Source organism: Pseudopipra pipra, chromosome 24 (assembly GCF_036250125.1).
Source record: "Pseudopipra pipra isolate bDixPip1 chromosome 24, bDixPip1.hap1, whole genome shotgun sequence".
Lineage (NCBI taxonomy): Eukaryota > Metazoa > Chordata > Aves > Passeriformes > Pipridae > Pseudopipra > Pseudopipra pipra.
In genome coordinates this window covers 5,922,903-5,939,517 of record NC_087572.1, presented here as the reverse complement: position 1 = coordinate 5,939,517, position 16,615 = coordinate 5,922,903, and the positions used below count along the sequence as shown (strand labels likewise).

The window sequence follows — 16,615 nt, the reverse complement described above, 5'->3', positions numbered from 1 at the left end:
CCCAACCCTCCCTTTTTCACACGGCTATCAGTGCCTGCACCTCCCAGGAGAACCAGCCTGTAACATCAGCCAAAGGATTCCTAATAGTTTGATACCACATTTGGATTCCCAAGGGAGGAAATGTCTGGTCTCTGTGTCTAGAAAACAAAGACTCTACAGGGGGAAGGGATTTCTTGGGACACCTGATTAATTGGAGCCACTCTGGAGATCAGTGTAAACCAAATTGGTTCCAGGCTGGGGAGATTAGTGGGGTTTAACTGCAGTGTTCTCCAGACATCTCTGGCTGCCTTTGGAGTGTCTCTGGTTTTAAGCATTGGAGAAATATTTTCTTTTTTTCCTTTTTTTTTTTTAAAGGGAAAATCATTCCTCTAGTCAGTGGCAGAAGCACAAACTGGAAAGGCTGGTGGTGTACCTGGAATGAACCTCCCCATCCCACCCCCTCCAGCCAAGGCTCAGTGCCTTCCACCAGCAGCAAGGAAAATCCAGGATGCTGTTAAGGAAGGATCCCAACTTCCCCAAGCCCTGACTCTCACAGAATCACAAAATCTCCTGAGCTGGAAGGGACCCCCAAGGATCATGGAGTCCAACCAGTTTTGCTCTCCCACATCTCCCCAGGCCCCCAGAGACCCTTCGGATGCACAAAGCAAATGGGAGATCCACTTCCACTGCCCCTGGCAGGCTCTCAGAGCAGGGACAACAGCAGGAGTGTCCTCCTTGGAGCAGAGGAATGCAGAGCACAGCACCCACCACCCCCAGCTTTCCAACACAGGAGAGCCCTGGGGAGGTGGTACCCAAAGCTGGGCATTGCTGACCTTGACTGGTACCCAAAGCTGGACATTGCTGACCTTGATTGGTACCCAAAGCTGGGCACTGCTGACCTTGATTGGTACCCAAGGCTGGGCATTGCTGACCTTGATTGGTACCCAGAGCTGGACATTGCTGACCTTGCTGGCCTGGAGTTTGCTCCTGGCCCTTTGAGGAGGCCACAGTTGCTGTCTGTATTTGGGGAAGCTGAGTCAAGGAACAGCCAAGTGCTGGGAATGGTTCAACCTCCTTCTGGCTGCTGGATAAATTCAAAAGGAGTCATTGCTGCAAAGCCAGACGGATCTTAGAGAGGAAGAAGGCAGAGGTTTGTGCCCTGCCAACACCTCTCCCTCCTCTCAATGCTGAAATGTGGCTTTTCTGAGACTAAATGGAGACCAGACAAGCTTCTCCACCTCTTCCCTCACCTCCCTCATCCAGAATTCCTTCCCTGCCCTGCTTGGTGAATCCCCCCCTCCAGCAGCCCCTGAACTTGTCTGCAAACATCCCCTGAACTTGTCTATGAACATCCCCCAAAGGCTGCTCAGCCTCTGGAGCCCAGGGGTGAAGGGGAGCAGGGAGTTCCTGCCCAGAAGGGTTTCCTGGTGCGTGGAGCTGAGCTCAGTTCCTTGGGGGAAGGAATTAGCACAGGGAAATTCTCTTTTTTATTATTATTTCTTTTCTCTTTTTTCTAACAGTGTGCTCCCAGGCCAGGCTGGACGGGGCTCTGAGCAACCTGGTTTAGTGGGAGGTGTTGGGGTGGAACAAGATGAGCTTTAAGGTCCCTCCCAACCCAAACCATTCTATGAATTCTGGACCCTGCAGAGCCCCATCAGAGCATCCCCTGTGGCCTTTGCTCAGGGTTTCTGTGCTGTGAGGAGGAAAACCTGGAAAGAATAATAAAATTGTGGCATTTCTTTAGGGCAGAACTTCACCTGCAGCTGGGGGGGTCAGCAGGGATGGCTTGCTGGGGGTGCTGCAACTTAACCCGGGTTTATCCCAACATTCTCCATCATTTCCCAGGTCCCTGAGCCCGTGCTAAATCCAGTGACAATTAAAGACTGCCAGCCATGCAAGTAGTGATATGTTGGGACTTTAAAATTTATTCCAACATGCTATTTTTTTAAAAATACGCCCAGACTGAGCAGACAATCTGAGCTGTAGTAAAGGCAATATTATACTTGTAAAAACTTCTCATTCACAGTACAGATGTCATTTACAATAAGGGTCACAAACATCAAATACTGAGTATTTTTCTTTTTTTTTTTGTTTTGTTGTTTTTTGTGAGTTTTTTGTTCTTTTTGTTTGTTTGTTTGTTTTTACATCAGACTGTGCTTTTACCTGCTTTTTTTTTTTCTTTTTTTGCACTGATATAACCATACAGACATTGCAAGATGCAAGTGTAGAAACTGGAGTTAAAATAAAATTACAGGCAAAACTACCAAATTACATTGTAACACTGTACATATTTACAGTACCATTTTTTGGAATGTATTGCCATTTTAAGAACATATAGAAACTTTCTACAGACTATTCCACTTACAGAATACATACACCTTTTAGAAAAAAAGGCAAATATTTATCTTACATGAGACCATGTATATTAAATTTGCGTACACATTATTATTATTATTATTATTTTACATTACATTTACTAAAGTGATCGTAAGTGCCATCATATCTCAGTAATGAAAACAGATTGGTTTTATGCCATCAGGACTGATTTTTTTTCTTTTTTTCCTTTTTTTTTTTTTTGTAAATAATTTACAATATTTTTTTTTGTGTAAATACTGTGCAATAGATGGAAATAATAAAAGAGAAGAAAAAAAAAAGGACATGATGAAATAAAGTCAGCAAAGGAAAAGCTACTGCAAGGACAGCAGGGAAGGGCTAGATCAAATCATCAGGGTTTGGCATGAAAATTGGACTCATTTTAATGATTTTCCACCAGTGTATTGCTTGTTCAGGTGCTGTTTCTGTGGATTTTAAAGCAAACCAGGTAAAGTGGGAGTTGGTTTAAGGGACAAACCAACTGTGCTGCAGCTCGGGGGTGGAGGGGAGAGCAGAGCCAGGGGAGGTTGTGCCTGGCAGGGCTCTGATGGGAAGGCCCCCGGGATGTGCTGCTCCAGCTGGGAATCCCAGGGGCATCTCCTGCCCCATCCTGCCCAGGGCAGCTTGGACAGGGCTGCAGTGGGATTTGGAGCAGGGTTTGGAGCAGGGTTTGGAGCAGGGTTTGGGACCAGTGGGTGGCTTGGGTGGCCAAGGAGTGTCACTTCAGGGACCCCTGGAATGTCACCCCTTGGGAGCAGGTGATGAACTACATTTCTCAGTCATAAATTATAAAGTCACAGCTACTTCATCGGGATTTTTCAGAGTTTCCTGCTGTGATTCCTGGGTATCCAGCCAGCAACCTGGGAATAATTGGAGTTGGCAGGGATCTGCTTCAAGGCACGGGGGCGTTTTGGGGAGCCAACAGCCCCCTCTCTTCATCCCATGGCCTGCTCAGCCCTGCAAGACCCTGAACTCTGTGACCTTGATAAAACCTTGATAAAAGTTGCTCAGTTCATGCTTAAGCACAAAGAAGTTCCTAAAACTCCAGAAATACTTAAGCTCAAGCCAAGGTACAGGTGCTTTATGAGCTCTGGCTGTGAGTCTTGGTATTTAAGATGACTGTGTCAAGGGATTGTTCCAGAGCACGGGCCAAGTCCTCTGTGCAGGATGATTTCTGGGATGGCACAGCATCTGTTTGCCATGGAATACCTGCAGTCATGGAGCTGCACAAACAGCTTATCAGGGAAGGAAATATCCGAGCAGGGTTTGGGCTGATTACCCACAACAAAGAGGAGCAGCCAGGCCCTGGAGGCCACGTGCCTTCATGGATTATAAATTGAAGAACCTCTGCCACGAGAAAAGCAGGGGATTTGATTTCCACCTGCTGATGAAAAGGAAAGGCTGGGCTCTGCTTTTTCATTTGCCTATTTGCATTATTAATACATTCTCTTGCAAATAATACTGCTAATTGCTCTGCAAAGCATCTGTATTAACCTAACCATCCTTGCAGCCCTTGTGGGAAGCAAAATAGGGTCCATCATCCCCGTTTTGCAGACAGAACAGACATTCAGAGTGATATTAAAAGCTGTGACCACCAGGTGTGACACAGGGGAGCCAAAGGGGGTCCGGGTGGGAACAGCAGCCAGGGGTGACAGCTGGGGCTTGAGCCCTGCTGGGAATAACACCCAAAACCCTCCAAAAATCAGCAACATTCCTGTGCTCCTTGGCTGAGCAGGAGGCAGGGGGAGACACGTTTGCACAGGGTCACACTAACCCTGCCCGCAGACAGAGATGCTGGTGCGGCGGGGAGGGGACGCCCTTCCCCGGAGCTCTGAGCTGGCAGTGTGACCATTTAGCCCTTAAATTGCAGTTAGGGGTTTTTGTGAGCCTTTTTGCCTATCCAATAGGCCGTATTGCCCGGGGGAACAGCGGGAAGCACCATTTCAGCCCAGCCAGAGCTTCCCCCTTCTCTGTTGAGAAGCCGAACCGGGTGGAGACTCAGCCCTGGGGGGTTCGTGCCCATCCCCTGAGTTCGCAGCGGCCCCTCCGGTGCCCTCTCCGTGCTGGGTGTGGGATCCGAGCAGGGCATGACCCTCACAGCTCCACAGCCCTTCCCCAAAACTCCTCTCCCTGCTTTTATTGGCCCTGGCTGAAGAGCCTGGCTGCTCTGCAGCCCAGATGCAGAAAGCTCCAACTCATCCTGAGCTGCTGGAAAAGCTTCAATAATAATAATAACAATAACAATAATAATAATAATAATAATGACAACAATAAAAACCCACCACAAAAAAAATCAATAAACCAATGTAATGACTTCTGTGTTTTCTTGGGCTTTTCTTCCCCCTCCACTCTGTCCATAAATGACAGAGGGGAACAAAAATCCACGCAAAATATCAACAGGTCAAGGATTCAAATGCAGTTACAGAGAGAAGCTGAGCAAATTTGATCTAGCCCAAAGCTCGTGGCAAATGCACCAAAAAAACCCAGGATGCTGAGTGCACAACTGCTGCAGTATTTTTCTTTATGTACAATTTATATATATATATATATATGTGAGATATATATATATATATATATATATAATTAAATACAAAAAGCTACCTTGGAATAATGTTAAGAGTGTGACAAAGAGGCAAAAAGTGGCAGAAGTCAGGAGAGTAACTAAATTTGGTGGATGGTTTCCAGGGGTTTCACACCAGCCCTGGCTGAGCACACCTCTCCCAGTCATCCTGATATTAAACACACACTTAAAGCCTCAGAGCTGAACTGAGCTCCAGCCCCTGCTCCTGCCACGGCATCTGAAAAAGATCTGAAAGCAGGACCAGCTTCCAGGCTTGGGGCCAAAAAAGGGGAAATGGGAAAAAGGGAAACTTGATAAAAGTGCTAATTAGGGTATAAATGGGTTCTGGATGTTGTTTGGGTCAGTGTCACAACCTTAATGTTATTTCCATGATATCTCCTTTTGTACTTAATTCCCTTTACAAGAAGAGCAAAAAAAAAAAATAAAAAAAGAATAACAGAAGATTATTAAAAAAATTTCTATTCTTTGCCCGTGAGACGGGAACAGTTCATAGCTCATCAAGTCTGGCAAGGAAATGTGTTCTCATTCAGGGTTTTATTTGATTCCTTTTATTTTTTTTCATTTTTATTTTTTTTTAAAAAGTGTATTACGTACCCGATAAACTGGAACAGCTCTGAAAGAAGAAAGAACTGGTCCACTGGTTAAATATTTATATCTTTTTTTTTCCTTTTTTTTTTAATGTTAAAATAAAAAAAAAAAGAGGTTTGTACAGATTCCATAGACCAGAAAACCCTCTGAAGTAGTAAAGAACCTGCTGTTTGCTGGGGCAAACTCTTGGATATTTGTGTTTTAAAAAGAGAATTAATGTGCCAGAGGGGAATGGCTCCGTGGGGTCACTCTGGATTTGGTATCTCTTGGCAGTAGAGGCCTTTGCTCTGCTAGGGATGGGCATCCTTAAAAATGTGCTCTGGCAGAAGTTGCTGTGCATGCAGAACAAGCTGGGTGCAAGCATTAACCACTGAGCATCACCACGTCTGAGCTCCCAAAACACCCCAGGACGGGCCGTCGGCACAAGGGCTGCGCTGGGGACCTTCTGCTGAAAGAAAGAAAGGAGGGGAAAATAAGACACAGAGTCACTGGTGAGTCCCAGCCCCGACACGTGCAAAGGAGCAGAGCCCAGACTGCTCCTGCATCCCCAGAGCTCCACGGAGCCAAACCAGCCAGGGCCGGGATGGGATGGGATGGGATGGAGGGACTTTGTCTGGGACCAAAAAATGACAGAGGAAAAAAGGCTGCAAGGCTGAGTTTTGTTCCCCTTTTGAAGCGAGGGAGGTGTTCCCAGAGGGCTCCGAGGCCCAGCCAGGCCGGGGCTCAGGCTCAGCTCTGCCGGGCGGGATGGAAGGATTAAAGCGAGCAGGGGCCGGCTCGTCCAGCGAGAGACACCGATCCTGGCCCTGGGGCTACATTCCATACATTCCTATGTTCTCGCAGTTCAATCTTTGAACCTTTTTTTTTTGTTTTTCTGTCCCTTTTTTTTAGAAAAGTGCTTTGCTGGGTCCTGCGGGAGGGAGGGCTGCTCGTCTTCGGTTGTTCTCTCTCGAGGGACCGTTTCTCTCCCTTCGAACGCCCCTCCCCTGCTCGAGGAAGTGCTACTTTCACATACAAGTTCAGGGTAAACACGTTTGTTTTTTTCAAATGTAAAGCAGTTTCAACTGTTTAAAGCACAACCATAGGCAACCAGAGGGATGCAAGAAAAAAAAAAAATACCAAGCACTTTGCAAGAATTAAATAAAGCATGTAATAAATACGAATCATAAACTTCTGTACACAGGAGCAAGGGTTTGGGTTTTTTCTTTTTTTTTTTTTTAATCATTTAATCAATATAAAAAAAAGTTTTTTCTGTTTTTTTTTTTTTGTTTTCAGTGCATCTTCTTCCTCTTAAAATGCTTAACCCTTTCCTTTCTGCATCTCTCAGACCCAGAATTACGCACACCTAAATGGCAAAAAAGACAAAGGTCTAACAAACCCCCTTTCCAAAAAACTCTAAAAAAATATTCACAGCCTCAAACAGTTTTGTACATTTCAAGCAACAAAAGGTATAGAAAAAGGCACAAGTAACTGCATACATGTGGAGATAATACCAGACTGGGACAAAGAAAACCAGGACTTTTCCATGGGTTTGGTCATTCACTAGAGTGCTTCTTATCGGTGATTATACTAAAGGAAATAGTGTTGAAAATGTCTTGATTTTACAGAGGAAGCCTAAAGGTGGAACAGATGGAGGTTTAAGTACTTCCCGCGTTTTCATCCACCTGTGTTTGAGTTTGACCTAAAGCTGCGTGCTCTGGGTGGGGGCTGCTCTGCCCGGAGGTGCCCCCTTGGTGCCCGGGCGGGGGCTCGGGGGGGCAGCCGGGGCTGCTGTCACACGGGGGGGCATCTGAGATGAAAGTGCAGGGTGACTCAACAGAAGTGCTCGAGCTGCCAGATTGCTTCTTGCCCGTTTTTTTGGGGGGTTCTTCCTCCCCGCTCGTCGGAGGCTTTGGACAGTGCTCGTGGGGTGTGCTGGGGCTGGCCGGGCCCGCCCGCTCCTCCGGGCTGGGCTCAGCCAGCGCTGGTACCCTGTGTTCCTCCTGCTCTGGCTGCTGCTGAAGCTCACTAGTCCTCATTTTCTCCTCCAAATAACCCCCACTCAGCTCCGGGGACAGCGTGTACTTGGAAACCTTGGCAGCCGGGGACGCGGCCGCCGCTGGGATTTGCGGCTCCTCATCCCCCTTGGGAGCCCGGCCGAACTCCGCCACGGCTCCGCTTCCAGAGGAGAAGTATCCGGCTTGGAGGGACACCACGGAGCTGGGCACCAGGCTGGGGTGGGAGCTGGGCCTGGCCTGGACCATCTGGATGCCCCCGATGGGGATCATGGGGTAGGGGGTCCTGGTGAGCTGCTGCGAGTGCAGCGGGAGGTGGCTGAAGACGTTCTCCTCCCCTCGGCCCGGCGCGTGGAGGTCGTGCGGTGCCTGCAGGGGCCGGGAGCAGACGGGCTGGGTGGGGCCAGGGGAGCGTGGTGGGCTTCGGGGCTCGATCTTCTGTGCCAGAGAGGGAAGAGAAAGAGCTGGATCAGTGCAGGGAACGAGTTACACCTTTAGCATCACTAACGCTCGCTACGAGGAGCGGGTTCAGCGTCTGGTTCTAATCAACCGACCACGGAAGATGTGGAGATCCAAACCTTTAAGGAAAGGAGCAACACAACCCCCAGCGTTTGCCTTCTGGCTACAAATGTGCCGTGGTCTGCTGGGGCACAGATCCAGGGCTTTGGCTTAGGCTTGGATCGTTATAAAATCAGGAATGGGTTGGGTTGGAGGGACCATTAAGGGTCATCTAGTCCAACTCTCCTGCCATGCAGGGACATCTTCCACTAGACCAGGTTGCTCCAAGCCCTGTCCAGCCTGGTCTTGAATGTTCCAGGGATGGGTCACGTACTGCCTCTCTGGGCAACCTGTGCCAGGGCCTCCTCACTCTCCTGGTAAAAAATGTCTTCCTTGTATCTAGTCTGAACGTCCCCTCTTTCAGTTTAAAACCATCACCCCTTGTCCTTCCCTCAGAGCTGCCTCTGAAAGCCCAGCAGAGGAGGGCAGTGGTTGCTGCCATCAGAGCTGCTTTGGGGCCCTTGCAGCCCTTTTTCAGCCCTGGGTTCCTGAGAGCCCAGAATAATGTTATTTATTTTTTTGCTGTACTTTCTTACAGCAGGATTGCACCCTCCCAGCTGCTCATTGCAAGGATGCTTCAGACCGAGTGAGAGGCATCACTAACTCTGGTTTGACCAAAGCACACCCAGTGTGGTCCCACCACCACCCTCATGGGTGAGATTTGCTCTAGAAACCAAGGGTTAAGGCCCTACAATTTTACCTTTTCCTCTTTCTCTCTCGGTGCTTCCCATAGTTTCCTAATGTACATCATGGAGAGATATGGGGCTAAACAGAAAGGGATTAATTAGTGATGAGGTCATAACTAAACCCCTCCAGAGGACTCCCAAGAGGGGGAAGCAACAGAAACTGAAATCAACTTTCCACTGAGATGGGGTTAGTGACAAAATGTGAGGATCCACTTCATTTCTTTGTAGGAGTATGGAGAACAATTTCCTGACCCTGTGAGCTGGATCTCTATGAAGAGGTGACAGAGGAAAGCAGCAAAAGGGAGTAGAAAGGAGACAAAGCAAGAGCCACCAAAGGTGATGGGTACTTGGTCAGCCCAAATACTTGCTAAATGTCACTTATCCACATGAAGTCTTGGCCAAATCACTGTAGGGATGCTGGGAACCCCCAAACAAATGATCTTAATGGTGCAACAGCCACCAGAAGGAGGAACTGCCTTCTGCAAGGGCCAGAGGGAAGAGAGATGTTCGTGGTGGGACTGGACAGAAAGCCTTACACTGATACTAAGCTAAGATCATCTTCGAGCTCTGTTTAGGATCTGAGAAATCCCCCTCTGGTCTCTCTGTCTCTTGTAGCCTCACCAGGAATGTAATTTTGCAGTGAAAACCCTGCTGTTGTTGAGAAATGGGAATTTTTCCATTCAGGTCATTTTTGTTGCTTTGGAGACACACGAGCAAAGCAACAGCAGTGGCTCTGGGAGCATGAAAGGAGCAGGAACATGGAGTAAAAAGGTGTTTGAGAAGAAGCTGAAAGGTGAGAATGGGCAGAAAATCAGGGGCTTATTATCTCCTGCTGGGGATGTGGAAGCTTAGGGGAGTTGCTCCAAGTAGTGGTGATGGGCAGTTGTCCTGACAGAGATGCTTCAGAGCAGAAGGATGGGGGTTTGCAGAGCCCTGAGATTCCCCCAAGGAGTTCATTGACAGGAAAGGGAAATAGCATTAAAGGAAGCAAAGGCTTGGACCTAAAGGAAAGGACAGTCTCTGAGAAGGTGAGACAAAGACTGGTAGTGGGAAGCAGAAGGAAGGCAGCACCACGAGAACATCAGCATGGACATGGGAGGAAGGCACAGGGGGCAGCGTGGCTGCTCTGGAGAGGACCTGGGCCAGCATCTGCCATGGTAGGTTCTCCAGGGGCTGTGTAAAGGCCTCTCTCTTCCCAGTGCAGCCCCTGAGGGTGGAGTCTCTCCTCACACCAGTGTCACAGCAGAGCAACTCGTGTTCACCGGCACAAATTACAGCAGAGCCAGGCACTGCAGAGGAATGGGAAACGTTCCACCACAGCAGACATTAACCCACTGGAGCAGTGGGAGGAACGTGCCACTGCCCTTTACCCAGAGGGTTTGGTAGGTCCAGCAGAAACATTCAATAGTTTTCTGGGCCCAGTGGGAAACACTTCTCTGTGCTGAACAGAGAAGCGAGACGAAATCAGAGATGTCCAAACAAACATTTCTCAGCAGTTCCTCTACCACAGGTCTAACACAGCCCAGGAGGCACCAAGGGCTGTTTCAGACCTGGTTCAGGTCACTGCCAGTGAAGAACTGTCACAGCTTCACCCCGGCTGGGGAGATCTCAGAGATGGGTTTGGAATTCCCAGGAACAAAAAGGCTCTTAGGGACAATTGGTCATCAAGTGTTTGTCCTTGTTGCTTGTCTCAGCAGGACACAGGGTGGGTCAGGGGTGGAAATAACCCCTTGGAGAAGGGACAACTTTATTTCTCGTCAACTGAGAAGGGCAGGACCCTTCTCAGGGCAAGACCCAAATGGGTGCAAAGCCCATTGCTGCCCACTGTCCCTTTTCTGTGACATTGGTCACAGAGTCATCGTGCCCTTGGCATGACAACCTTCCTTAAAGGCCACAGCAGAGAACCTACTGTGGGGTTTAGGAGGCAGGAGGGGACTGAACTTACCAGCCTGGACTCGTAGAGCTGTATGTTTTTGCCAAAGAACCTGTGAGGTAGAGGCATCGAAGATAATATCCCGTGCTGGGCTTGATATGAGCTTGGAACTTTGTCATCTGCTGCTGATTTGCTCGTGCCAGGCAAGTCCTCTTTCCCTGGGAATGGGTACCTGGGTGACTCCAGGGAGCCTGGAGACAAGACTTTCTTCAGGGATAAGTATCTGACGGATGACACGTCTCTGCTGGGTGAGGAGTGTCTCCCAGGGGAGACCTCTCCTTCTGGGGGGAGCTGTGCTCGCGGGGACAGCTCTCTCCTGGGGGACAGATGCCTGCTGGGTGACAGCTCAAGCCTTGGTGACACACATCTGAGAGGAGATGCCTCTCTCCTGGGAGAGACCCTCTGGCAAGGAGACAGCCCCCTCCCCGGGGACAGGCACCTCAGAGAGGACAGTTCTGCAGTGGGGGAGAACCTCTTGGGTGACGTTTCGTTTTTGGTTAACAAGTGCTTCCTCGCCATCATTGGTCTGCTGCCACCCCTGCCAGAGTCCTGGCTGGGAGACCACCTTCTCCTGGGGGAGGTGTCCTTGGAGGGTGACAGGTCCATGGCCAAGGACATCTGTGGCCTGGTGATGGACTCTCTTCCAGCAGAAGCCAATTGTTCGGTGGAGGTCAAAGCTGGTCTGTGGAGACTCAAGAAGCTGTGGCACACAGCAATGTCACTGCTGTCTGCTGACCACTTGGTTTCCAGCCCTGAGGACGAGGCCTGCTGGCCTTCACCTGCTTTTTGGGTGCTGGAAACGGCGTCTGGGGCTAAGGATGATGCTGTTTCAGTGCCTTCCTCTTGAGAAGATGGAGAGCCACCTGAAGAGTGCAGCAGGAGGGTGGTCTGTGTGCCTTCAGGCAACTTCAGAGGGGGCTCATCTTGGCTCTCCTCTTCCTCCTCATCCTCCTCATCCTCATTGTCATCATCATCGTCAGATTCCTCGAGGTCTGAAAACTGGTGTTCCTCAACTGGCTCGGATCCCTCCCGCCCCTCAGAGTCCTGGAATAGGTCTTCACTGGTTCCTGGGCATGGAAAACACAAAACAGAGTGTCAAACACACACAGAGGCTGTGCTAAACCTGCTCACAAGAAGAGAGAGGACCTGGCTCTTTTCTAGACCTGATCAGTCCTGCCCTCTGTGCCAACTCCACTCCCAATATTCCCAGTAGACCCCAGTGAATCCCACCACTGGGACCTCCTGCTCTACCCCAATTTCAATTCCAGCCATTGCTCTGTCAACATAAACAGAAAAAAGCCCTTAAGAGATGATGGAAATGGCAGCACTGTCACCCTGAGTGGGGATTTTATGAGTATTTGTTGCAATGGTGTCTTCAAAAACATGTCAAAGTTCCCCTCCTCCACGTGCTGGGCCTTTTCCTGCCTGGATTTCCTGACAGTTAAACATTAACAAGACAGGGCTTTTACTAAAAATCAAACAATAGGGTTGACAGACCCTCTGTGGATTTTCCCTTGACTGGATAAATTCCAGCTGTGATACAGATACTCCTTTGTGGCAGAGGGTTTGGGGGCTGTGTGTGGAAGGCCTTGCACGGGGATACTTTGTAAACCAGGGCTTGCAAACAGTGAGGGAGATACAGAAAGCAAATTCCGAAGGATTGTGAATACTTCTGCAGGTAAAAACACGGCATCTCTCTCCTGCTCTGAGGGCCAGCAGGAGCCTTCTGAGCTCAGCACGAGCTCCCAGGCAGGTCCCTGCCGGCTCCCCCCGCTCTGCTCTGCACAGACACAGAGCTGCTGTTCCCAGATGTGCAGCGATCCCGGCCAAGGGCGAGCTCAGCCCCGACAGGTCCGTCGGGAGCAGCCACTGGATGTCACTGCAGCTCCAGGAACTGCTCTGGCAGGAGGCTGCGAGTCCCCCCCGCTCTGGAGGGGCCGAAAATCACCAGTTCACCGAGGATGGGGCAGAGCTGCTGGGACACACCTGGCTCTGGAATCCTGGACGCTGCTCTGGCACCGGTGTGGAGCCAACTGCAGCACTGCTGGCCCCTGGCCCCAGCAGCTCAGCCTGGGACACTGGTTCCCCTCTGCTGCCATCTGTCAGCAGGACCAGCCCGAGGGGACAGCAAAGGGAGCTGATCCTGAGGTCACCTGGAGCTGGTTTGCAGAGGGGACATGAACTGGAGCTGCTGCTGAGGCTGGACCTCACCTGGCAGGTGGTTTGCAGAGGGGACACAGCCACACAGCAAGAACTCACTCTGAGCCATGAATAAAACATCTAATTTTGTTTATTTGGAATACCAGGGCCTTACTAAATGCTCATGAAGCATTTGGCATGACCAGTGACAGGCATTTTCCCATGGCTGATTATCCATCCAAGAGTCAGCCTGAAAACTGAGATGGAAAGGAGCTTCTCATTTGCTTCCCATCCCATTCCCAAATCTCTGTTAACTGGTCCATAAAGCCAGAACTCTGCCAGTGTGGAGGGAAGGACCAGCTCTCCATGGACAGCTCAGCCTGCACTGCAAAGCCCTGCACAGTGAGGGGGGTGCTGGGCCCAGGGTCCAGTGCAGGACTGTTTGCAAACTCCCCAAGGAACTGAGCTCAGAACAAACATTATTCCAAACAAGCAGCTCTCCCAGCTGCAGGGTGAGCCCTGCATATTTCTGGCTTGGAAAAGGAATGTGCTTCCCTGTCAGAGCCATGAGCCAGCCCCTGACTGTGCTGTTGGGGTTTGACATCTCGAGGGGCTGGGACAGACAGTGCCTCGCCCTCGGAGAGCTTTGCCCTGGGTGGGCTCAGATTTTGGCCCCAGTCACACCAGGGATGGGCACTGGCCAAGGGCAGGAGTCTGCAGGGAGGGCAACAGGAGGCCAGTTTGCATTTGCCACCACGGGACAGGTTTCAGTGAGTCCTGGGACAGCCCCAAGGGAATCTGCCTTGGCCTCCTGACATGATTCCAGCAGGCAGGAACAGAGCTCAGACCTCAGTCCGGGCTTCTGGCAACCCAGCTCCATCTGCTGAGCTCATGGGGAGAGAAGGGGCAGGTCAGGAGAAGACAGAGAGGGAGGGAGGGAGGGATGGAGGAAGGAAGAGAGAGGGAACTAGTGAGAATGTGTCCTGTCGATGGCTTTGGCTGAGGGTTCGACTCCATTTCATTTCCATTTCATGTCACTATTTATTCTGAGGTTATTCCACCCAACTGGTAGCAAAACCAAGGCAGGAGTGAGGAATTATACTCCAATCTCCTTTTATAGTAACACCCCTTGCTTTCTTCAGCCCCTTAAATAGAAATAAAAACAATCAAGTGAAATATAACCCCAGTTTAAAATAATCCAGGGAGTTTTAGGAACTGCTGCTCCCCAAAGGAAAGCACAGCAACCTTCCTGCTCTGCTTTGTGTCATGTGGAAATTCTAGTCCTTTTTTTATTATTTAATTAAAATAGTCCTTTAATTTCTAGTTCTGAGCCTCTTTGGAAAGAAGAGAGAGGACACTGTGGTTACTCCTTGCAACCCCCCACTCTGGGAACAAGGGGTGTGACACAGCTGTGAGCTCTGATTTCTCATGCACCTTTCTGCCATTTTTATGTTATTTTCTCATCCATCCAAATAGCCCCAATCATTACAGTACAAAATCCCATTTTCTGACCATCTTCTTGGCTGCCTTAGTTAGTGTTTACTTGACATTTGTGAGCAATGGGCCTCCTTGCTCGTGGAGCAGAATTTCAATTTTCAGTAGAAGTCCAGTGTTGGCTTTAACCAGGTGAAAAAGAAGCTGGGAGGGGAGCAAGGAAACATGCCCTGATCCCACACCTTCCCAAGTGCACCTTCCTGCATTCCTGCCTGGCAGCCCATCCCCTTTACACAAACACCAGGGATCTGCCTCCATGGGAGGAAATGGGGACTGTGTATTTTTTTTTTTTTTTTTTTAATTCTAAAATTACACGGATTTCTTGCATAATGCACTAAATTCCAGACAGCACAAGGCATTCCAGGAGCAGCCTCACAGCCAACAGCAACATGGGGAGGGGAGTCCCTTCCAGGAACCCTCTGCAGCCAGGGGGGGCTCAGCACTGTCCAACCTCAAACACTGGAGGTCAAGGATTTCCTGGTGGCCAACACCAAGTGCCCCAGCTGATGGTCCCATCCTGCTGCCTGAGTGCTCTCCCAGCTGACCTGGGGATGCCCATGGACCTTCCTGGGGCTTTTTAGACCTTCTCTATCCATGAGGCCGAAGGCTGGGAGCAGCTCAGCCTCATCCCCTCCCAGACCTCCCTTTTCCTGAGCCTGGCAGGGCTTTCACACCCACGGGGATTTTCACAACACTCCCCCAGGGCATTAACCCTGTGTGACCCGGGGGTGAATGGCTCTGGAATCACAAAGGAAAACATTCCCCTGGCCTGCTGAAGGGAGCCCTGATGTCCTCAGAGCTCCAACTCCATGGAGCACAAATAGGATGTTGGATTTTCAGGTTTTCAGCAGTGACACTCAATTAATGTGATTCATTAGTTCTATAATGGAAAGGTTTAAAATAACAGTTGTTCTTTTAGAATTATGCAACCAATATTTCAGAGGCACTTTCCTCTCTTCCCAACCAGCTTTGATTATAGACTCAGGAATGGTTTGGGTTGGAAGGGACCTTAAAGATCATCTCATTCCACCCCCTGCCATGGGCAGGGACACCTCCCACTAGCCCAGGTTGCTCCAAGCCCCCTCCAACCTGGCCTTGGACACTCCCAGGGATTCCAGGGGCAGCCACAGCTTCTCTGGGCAACCTGGGCCAGGACCTCCCCACCCTCACACACAACAATTCCTTCCCAATATCCCATCTACCCCTGCCCTCTGGCAGTGGGAAGCCATTCCCTGTGTCCTGTCCCTCCATCCCTTGTCCCCAGTCCCTCTCCAGCTCTCCTGGAGCCCCTTTAGGCCCTGCCAGGGGCTCTCAGCTCTCCCTGGAGCCTTCTCTTCTCCAGGTGAACTCCTCCAGCTCTCCCAGCCTGGCTCCAGAGCAGAGGGGCTCCAGCCCTGGAGCATCTCCATGACTTTAGTGACCTGCAGAAGCATCACCCACGTGTGGTGTAAGAGCAGGGAGAGATTTCTGGAGATAATCAGCAAATTAATTATTTAAAGTGAGTTCCTGGGCTGAAAGATTTTTCCAGTAATCTCACATGGGAACAGCCTCCCTCTCCCACTGCTCCCACCATACCAACACACCTCCCTTGGCATGGCTCCTGCAGAAACCCCCACTGGGTTTGCTTTTGGCCATGTCCTGCTTTGGAAAGGGCACAGCAAAGCCCAGCACAGCTCTGCCTGGTGGAAAGGTTGGTCTGAAGAGCTGGAGAAGAGCCAAGAGCTCAGGAAGATTTAAAAGGAAGAAAGCCACCCCTTGAGGTGGAGTCAGCCAGGTCAGACATCCTCAGCCTTGGCTGGATATTTATTCTGCATGGCCTGGGAGAGCCCTTGGTCCATCCCTGGGCACCAGGAAAGGCACTGGGCAAGGGGACAAAGGGGGCTGGCAGTGCTGGCTCTTCCTTTCTCCTTCGTCCTCGATCCCTGATCTCCCAGGTGACCACAGTGGGGCTGAGCCAGAAGCCAAACCTGAAAGGGGAGGGGAGCACTGCCCTGGGGATCCCTGGGCTTTGGGACTGGTAACCAGAGGCACTTCTCAGGTATCTCCTCCAGCTTGTGTAGAGAATCACAGAATGTTCTGAGCTGGAAGGGACCCACAAGGGTCAGAGTCCAGCCCTTCAGTGAATGGCCCATATGGGATCAAACCACACCCTGGGTGTTTTCAGCCCCAGGATCCAACCAGCTGAGCTCATCTCTGCTGAGCCATGGTCAGTTCAGGTCAAGGACAGTCCCATCTGACCCAGGACAGGGCAGTGCCAAAGCCCCACAGCCCCCTCAGCTTGTTCTCTGTT

The 16,615-nt window shown here is 50.3% G+C and overlaps 1 protein-coding gene across 7 annotated transcripts in view; it reads right to left on the bottom strand.

The window, feature by feature from the left end:
- Nucleotides 1–1,878: 1,878 nt before the first annotated feature.
- Nucleotides 1,879–16,615, bottom strand: part of HIVEP3 (HIVEP zinc finger 3) — a 300,052-nt gene continuing 285,315 nt past the window's right edge. For 5 of the 7 annotated variants that reach the window (XM_064635223.1, XM_064635225.1, XM_064635226.1 and 2 more), the window contains 2 exons: nt 10,705–11,759; nt 1,879–7,953 (listed from right to left, as the gene is read on the bottom strand). In XM_064635223.1, coding sequence (XP_064491293.1) covers nt 7,159–7,953; nt 10,705–11,759 — 1,850 coding nt within the window. In that variant the 3' untranslated portion in view covers nt 1,879–7,158. Of the gene's footprint in view, nt 7,954–8,773; nt 8,839–10,704; nt 11,760–16,615 lie in introns of all 7 variants that reach the window. The other 2 variants (XM_064635228.1, XM_064635227.1) reach the window with 2 other exon arrangements.